The sequence below is a fragment of the Montipora capricornis genome, chromosome 12 (assembly GCF_036669925.1).
Source record: "Montipora capricornis isolate CH-2021 chromosome 12, ASM3666992v2, whole genome shotgun sequence".
In the NCBI taxonomy this organism is placed as follows: Eukaryota; Metazoa; Cnidaria; class Anthozoa; order Scleractinia; family Acroporidae; genus Montipora; species Montipora capricornis.
Window position 1 is genome coordinate 13,464,472 of NC_090894.1, and position 7,500 is coordinate 13,471,971.

The 7,500-nt window shown below is 40.0% G+C and overlaps 1 protein-coding gene across 1 annotated transcript in view; it reads left to right on the plus strand.

The window, feature by feature from the left end:
• The first annotated feature begins 3,715 nt into the window (after positions 1-3,715).
• LOC138027407 (TNF receptor-associated factor 4-like) overlaps positions 3,716-7,500 on the plus strand; it is a 13,158-nt gene continuing 9,373 nt past the window's right edge. Inside the window, exon 1 of the mRNA XM_068874983.1 lies at positions 3,716-3,906. Coding sequence (XP_068731084.1) covers positions 3,734-3,906 — 173 coding nt within the window. The 5' untranslated portion in view covers positions 3,716-3,733. The remainder of the gene's footprint in view (positions 3,907-7,500) is intronic.

Below are 7,500 nucleotides of genomic sequence, written 5' to 3' on the forward strand. Positions count from 1 at the left end.
AAAAATAACTTTTGGACAAGATCTGTGCATTTGTTGCAGTCGCCTGAAATTTCAAGGTCCGTTTCTAAAACAAGAACCTGTACATTCTTTTGGGCTAATCTGGTTCTTATGTAAGGGGGGTCTAAAATGAAATTTTTAACCTAAAAGGTTCTTATATGTGGGTGTTAACTGTATCTCGATCTCATATCTCATATTCATCAATTTTAACAAGGTATTCTGCCAATCAAATAGCCTGCATCCGTCACATGATAAATTTCAAAATCAAGGAAAGTGTAATTGGGAAAAAAATTGGGAATTAAATTTTCTTGAAGTGGATAACAGTTCCCTTAGGTTCGAGACAAACAAATTGAGGGGACTCTAAGTCTATACTAAGTCTCGTCCGCTTTGAATATTTGATTAAGAAACCAAAGCTTTTGACCAATCGAATTGTATTCACGTGGCTGAACTGGATGGAGCATGAAAAAGAGGCTGAGGGTGCGTTTTTTTTGGGAAAATCCGAAAACAGATTATTGAATCCAAAAACGGATTTTGCGTTTTTTAGCGAAATCCATAAACGGATCATGAAACCAAAGTATCCACACTCGAGGAGAATACTTCGGATCAAATCTAATCCAGATTTTTTTGGATTCACCATTTCAGCGTGTTTTTGGGAAATGGTTTGAAAAAAGTATTTTTGACAGGCGGTTTTCCATGCAAAAATGATACACAACAGCTACCGTACTTGACAGTGTGGCCCAAATGCTTTGCTCATTTTTACCCGTACGATCGAAGACACGAAAATAGTTAGGTTTCCTGCAAATTTCACAGCAGAAATTACACTAAAAGTTTCTTGACAGCAATAACATTGTTAGCCCCTTTCTTACAGCGAAAAAACCATGTTTTTCGTCATTTATTTTTATCGATCGCTAAGGTATATTCTTTTTCTGGTGGCATTTTCGTTTAAGAATTTCTCCAAAACAAACTTAACCGCTATTTTTTCTTGCTTTTTAATTAAAATTTGCATACAAATTTAGGTTTGTTTGTTTGCGTTGTGAAGGAAAATAATCCTTTTTCGGATTTTGCGTTTTTTTTTTATTTGACGCTGAAGAATCCATTAATCTGAGATCAAAAATCTGTTTTTGGATTTTCCCAAAAAACCGCACCCTGAGTCGGGATCTTTTCTTATATTAGAGTGAGCCCCCCCAGTGTAATCGTGAAAACACGAGCAAGATCTATTCTGTAACTGGTGAAATAAACGTTAGTTGAAAACACGTTAAGCATAAAAGCGTGAATCTGCAATAGTGTGAGAGGTCACCCAGTTTCCGTAAAAGTTGTTAACTAAGTTTAACTGTAGGATACCCGGCCACTCAAAAGCAGTTTTAAAAAATTGCGGCCACGTGGCCACGCGGCTACTCTGTTACGCTCAAATGCGCAAACTGCAGCTACGCTTCTACGTGGCTACGTAGCTCAGTTTAACAATACTATTAAACCTTAGCGTATACCTCCTTCCAATAAAGTGTCAAAAAAGGCGAGCGCATCCCATAGCGATGATAGTCACTGCATAACCCATGGAACTTACATAGCCGCGTAGCCACAGCTTACCCACGTTAACAGCGCACTCGTGCTCAGTCACTCACTCATTTAGCCAGTTAGTAGCCACTTAGCCGGGAACGAGGAAGCGTTACTTCGAGTGGCAGCGTATTCTGTAATAAAAATTATGGGAGGGTGTGGGTCAGGAAAGGGGGGGGGGGTGGGGTGGACCGTAATTGTTGTGCATGAAAAAAACGGTGGATCAAGGAAAATGTAGATGTAGATGAACTTTACTTAAACACGGTAAACGGCTCAGGAAGCTGGTTTTCAGACATGCCGTTTAAAGTGTGGACAAAAATCACCCTATACATTGGAGTATGGTCTTGAAAATTATGCATCAATTTTATTGTAGAAACATGGCCCTAAAAGTAATTCTAGTTAAGACGTTTTCTCAAAATCATGGCAAAACAGCAACATTCATTCCAATTCAGGTATACTAAAATTTTGATATGGTCTGCAGGCGCGTAGCGTCCTATACGCATATACACACGTGCGTACTTGAAGAGACCAGAAAATTTTGAAATTTTTAGCAATTATTTCTATTCTTAACATTTTAGTTGTACGCAACCAAGATTTCGTGATGAAAGCACCACTTTGATTAAATTCTAAAAACTAAAACAAAAGCTATACCATGTTCTAACTTAGTTTTGCATTGTACCTTTTTTTTGCACTAACAATCATCAGCGTGCAACAAAAAGGCGAGGTTGCAAAGGAGCGACGTTCCAAGAACGTTTGTGACAAAGGAGCGACGTTCTCGGTCTTGACAATTCCAGTCACGCTAGCACAACCAAAACAATGTTTTGTTTGCACCAAGTTTGCGCAAAATAAGGGCAAGACGCTTTGTTCTTTGCTTGTATTCACCCAACTATTTCGACAAGAAATAAAGAACGCAGTATTTTTCGCTCAGTTTACTTAGGTTTCTAAATCATATGTACTTGTGCGTACTTGAAAAAATGACCACGCTACGCGCCTGGTCTGTGTTGTAAGTGAAACTATCATCACACATCATCACAGGTGAAAAGGGCTATTCTATTTGAATTTTTATGTAAAATGCACAAAATGCAATATAGGAGCAAACCCCAGCCCCCCCCCCCCCACCCCCCTCCCTCTAGAATCTCCAGCTCTGTCAGTGGGGGCCCTCAGCACTCAGGGACTGTGCAAAAATTACCTGGAGGGGGGCCCTGGGAAACAGTCAACTAAGTCATACCCCCCCTCTCATGAAGCAAAAATTAATTTCAACCTTCCCTCACATAATGATAATATTAAGGCTAACCCTCTCCCCCTTGAAAAAAGTCTCCTCCCATTGCTATTAAAATTTCAACAGTTGCGTTTTTCATTCTGCTAAATTATGATGCCGCGTGTGCTAACATTGGCATCTTTCTTTTTCATTGAATAACATTATAGTGCTACTGTTGCCACTTCCTCCAGGTAATTACTGCACAGTCCCTCGCTTGCACTCCTAAAGTGCAAAAAAACTGTCTACAGGAGTGGTGTGGATGGCAACGCGAGAATAGAGGCATGAGGGGAGTGGGCCACTAATTTTTCTGATTGGATTCAAGGGTGGGCTATACATTGAATTTTGTTTCACTAGGAGGGGTGGGCCACTAAAAATGTGTCTTCCACAATTGGATTTCTCCGGTCCACCCCCTCCGGTACTTTATAACCAGTCCCTTACTCCAAGTGCTACTAAGGAGCTAGAAGAAATCGGTGGAGGCAAAACCAACAAACTTGTCAGTTTAGATCCTGTCTGGAAATCGAGGCATTGTTTCTAAACAAGAAGAAGTAAAAAGAAAACTTCACTTGTGTTGAATTTGCAACAATGTATATCTTTTCTTTACTACGCGGTATCCATAACTTTCTTGCGCGTTGTCATAAATCGAAAACGGAAGTTCATGCGAGTGACGTTATCATCAGGGATATGATCTACGCGCAATGCCAAGAGGGAGTTTTGGTTGTAAAATGGCAATTCCCAAATAAACCTTCTTGAAATGCAAATTGCCTTGTGTTCGGTCTTTACGGGTGACAGTGTGTTGATTTGTATCTCGTAACGAGCTTGTCTTCTTCGCAGCCTTCTTTTACGATGTCACGCAACGCTCTCCTCTAAGGAGAGGGGAGGGAGGCGGAGGGGAGCGTTGCGTGAAATCTCACAAACGAATGACAAATCATGGCGGAAGCTCAAGCGAATCCTTTGCCTAGTGGATACGACGACAAGTTTGCAGATGCCGTGGAAGATGATTTGCTTTGTCCAATATGTCAGCTTCCGCTAAAGGAGGCGGTTCAAACGGGAGTGTGTGGTCATCGATTCTGCAGACAGTGTCTCGAGCAACATTTCACGAGGTAATTCTCGTCTTGGGGATCGGCTATTAGGGAATTTAAGGGCCGATTTACACGGTACGATTTTTGTCGCATGCGACAAGCTCGTGACAGGCCTACGACATGACTTACGATTGTCGCAGCGTTTTAAAACATGTTTTAAAATGCTACGACATTTTTTCTGACGTACACAACAATCGTAAATCATGTCGTGGGCCTGTCGTAAGCCGTTGTCGCATGCGACAAAAATCGTACCGTGTAAATCGGCCCTAAGAAACGACGACGGCTACGACTACGACAAGTCGCCACAAAACAATGATATTATTGTTTGAAAGAACATAAATAATCGTGCTGCACGTGCAGCGCGGATTTTAGCAAGTATCTGCATAACGACGACGTGAAATCACCAAATTTGAGGTTTTGACGACAATGTAAGCATGCAACAGAGAATCCTTCGTTCTCTATTTTAAATTTGAAACCGCTCGTACCAATTTATTTTTAGGATACTTTGCCCACATTGAACGACGCGAACTAGACTGAATAATCGCGAAAGACTTACGATAGAGCCAAATTATATTTTGAGGTGACGTTTTCGTCGACCGTCGCCGTCGTAGATCTTAAATTCCCTATTCATCGAGTCGTGTTGAGTTTGAGTTGAGTTTGAGTTAAGTTTGAGTAAAGATTGAGTTATAGTTTTTGGCGTTTTTTGCAATTAAAAAAATATCGATAGCGTTGAAAGATATATTTGCAAGAAAGTTTGCAAAATGGCATGGCTTTCCAATGATCAAAAGAATCTTATAATTATTAAACCTTTCACGGTTTCATTCTTGTTGCTGGTGTTAAGTCTATCGACGTCAAAACGATGTCTTCTTACAGGGATACAGGGGCTTTACTGTTAAGCCAGTTAAAGTCGGCCCGGCAGCTAAACGATGAACCGTATTTGTTGTCCGGCATCATGGTCGATCATCACAAGAACGCCGTAAACAAAAGAGGAAAACATCTGACGAAGTAAGCCCGCATTACGCTTTTTGCTCATAACCGCTGAAATTCTAAAAATGAATGCGTCAAGACGATTATCCTCGCCCTTCCTCGCGCTCGTTCTCCGATCAACTGCGCATGCGTAAACGAACCGACTTTCGGTTTGAGAAAAAAGCTAAATTTCCGGCGGTTTTAAATTGAATTAACTTTTTTTTACATGGTACGTTTCACCCCCATATACAGAATATAGCTAAGCATTGATTTTTTAAAATCATCTTTTTTGAAAAAGTTATGGGTATTTCAGTATCGTTTATGTCTTTAAAAAGAACATTTTTCAAAATAAAAATAAAACCATGCTTGGCTGGATGCAAAAACGAATACAAATTATCAAACCATCGATTAAATACCCAAATTGCATATCACGGAGACAAATTTAGAGTTTTTTTAATTGGTCACGTGACCATGGGCGTGGTATGATGACGTCATATTTAGGGTCATTGGCTTACAAAAGTTGGAAACTGACCAAAATAATGCCAAATTCGCTCACATGACTAAACCATTACATCCTTAGCACCGCACCCAAAACAATACGTCCGTGGGCCCTTAAATCATGTTGCATAAAGCAGTTTACCATTATTTCTCATTATTTATTTATTCACTTTTTAATTGATATTAGTTTTTCGTCCACGGTTTCTTTTGTTTTTGCATGGAAAAAAACGCGTTCCAGGATCCGGATTCCCATAAACCCTCATGTGGCTCACTTGTTCCGATAACGTTCTGTGTGATAACCGATCATGAAAACCACGCTGCCGGACGACAAACGGTACGTTTCATCGTTTAGTCGCCGGGGCTATAAACTGACTTGACAGTAAATCCCAAAAGCCAAGAAGACATCTTTTCTGCGTGGATAGACTTGATCGCTAGAAGGAACAACCGCACGCTGGTGGACCCTGGTGGCTCAGTTTGTTATGCAGGAGATCGTGAGTTCGACTCCGGTCGGACCCGCAACATTCAGGGCTGAATCAGGGTCTTATAACCAGGGAGAAAGTGCTGCCTTTGTAATAACGTCCTCAAATGGTTAGACTTTCAAGTCTTCGCAATAAGATCACAACCTTCAATGTTCATAAACTCTGTGGGATGTTCAAGATCACACACACTAAAAAGTAAGTTGTTGTGGTCTGATCTTTTAATGAGCCATGTAGTCTCCATATGGTTGGCTTGGGTTAATCTTCTGAAGGGACTACTGATCGATGAGACCACATAACAGCAAAACAGGCAGTAGTCAAATCGAAGGAAACACTGGTAAACTGGTAAACAAGAATACTGCCGTGCATGAAATTTCAAGATTGTTTTGATCAGTTCCATTTCGCAAATATACATCTGTGCACTTCTCGAAAACGATGTTTCATGGTCTTCCCAGTGACTTCTACTGAATATTGATTAGTTTTAAGTGCCAAAAAAGCCAAAAACCGTTATTCAATATTAACTCAATATTAACTCAATCTTAACTCAAACTCAACTCAAACTCAACTCAACTCAACTCGTACCTCGATCAATAGTCTATCTCCCCGTCTTGCACTTCAGCGAGTAATACGAAAATTATGTTCGTCTTCATGGCATAGAGATATTAAAGCGTAGCCTCTACATAAGGAAATAATAAATAGTAGCATTGAGGATAAAGGTTTTCACGAACACACGACACGCGTAAGGTTTTAAAATATTTCTCGGCAGATGCGGTTGCCATGTTTTAAGTGCACGTGTGAATATTATGCTGTGGTATAAAATAATGAAGAAACTGCAACAATAATTACATGAACTAAGACAATTTATAATACCAATGAATAAATGAAACGGCTTAACTGCAGAATACCCTGCCAATTCTAAGCTAACTTCTAAATTTGCTGGATACGCACAATTTGGAGGAGAGGATAAAGACAGACCTTAGGAACGAATGACCTTTTAGATGGTTTTCAATCACGTGATCAGACGCCCAAGTCGTTGCACAAAACAGTAGTCAGTGCACCAACATGACTGCTGTGACGTTTGGTGCAAACCAACTATAGACCGAATGCATAAATGCCGGCCAAAAATTACTACAATAATTACTTTCAACAGTCATTTGATAACTGCTCTAAAAATTAAAACCAACCATTTTCGACACTAGATCATCACTAGGGTCGAATTTTACCTGATGATGACCTAGTGTCAAAAACGTTTGGATTTTACTTTACGCCTTGTAAATAGTTACCTAAAGTTTGTTTTTTAATGACAAATTTAAATAAGTTAAGTTTAGGCAAGATGCTCAGTATAAAGATTTAATGATGGCAGCTGATACAATAAAATATGTAATTTAAGACCGTAACGTTTCTTGAGAAAGAAATCTGTGGAGAACTGTATCTACGTGGGCTGATAATAATCGAATGTCACTTAACACAACCAAAACTAAATCTTTACTAATTACGACCCGGCAGAAACGCCGTACTTTAACCAGCTCGGCACTCAATGTTCAAATCGATGGTGGATCTATTGAGCAAGTGGACTGTGCCAAGTTGCTGGGCGTTATGATAGACAGTGACATTTCTTGGGAGCATCATATCGATACAATCTGCTGCATCATTAGCAGTAGGCTTTCTCTTCTCC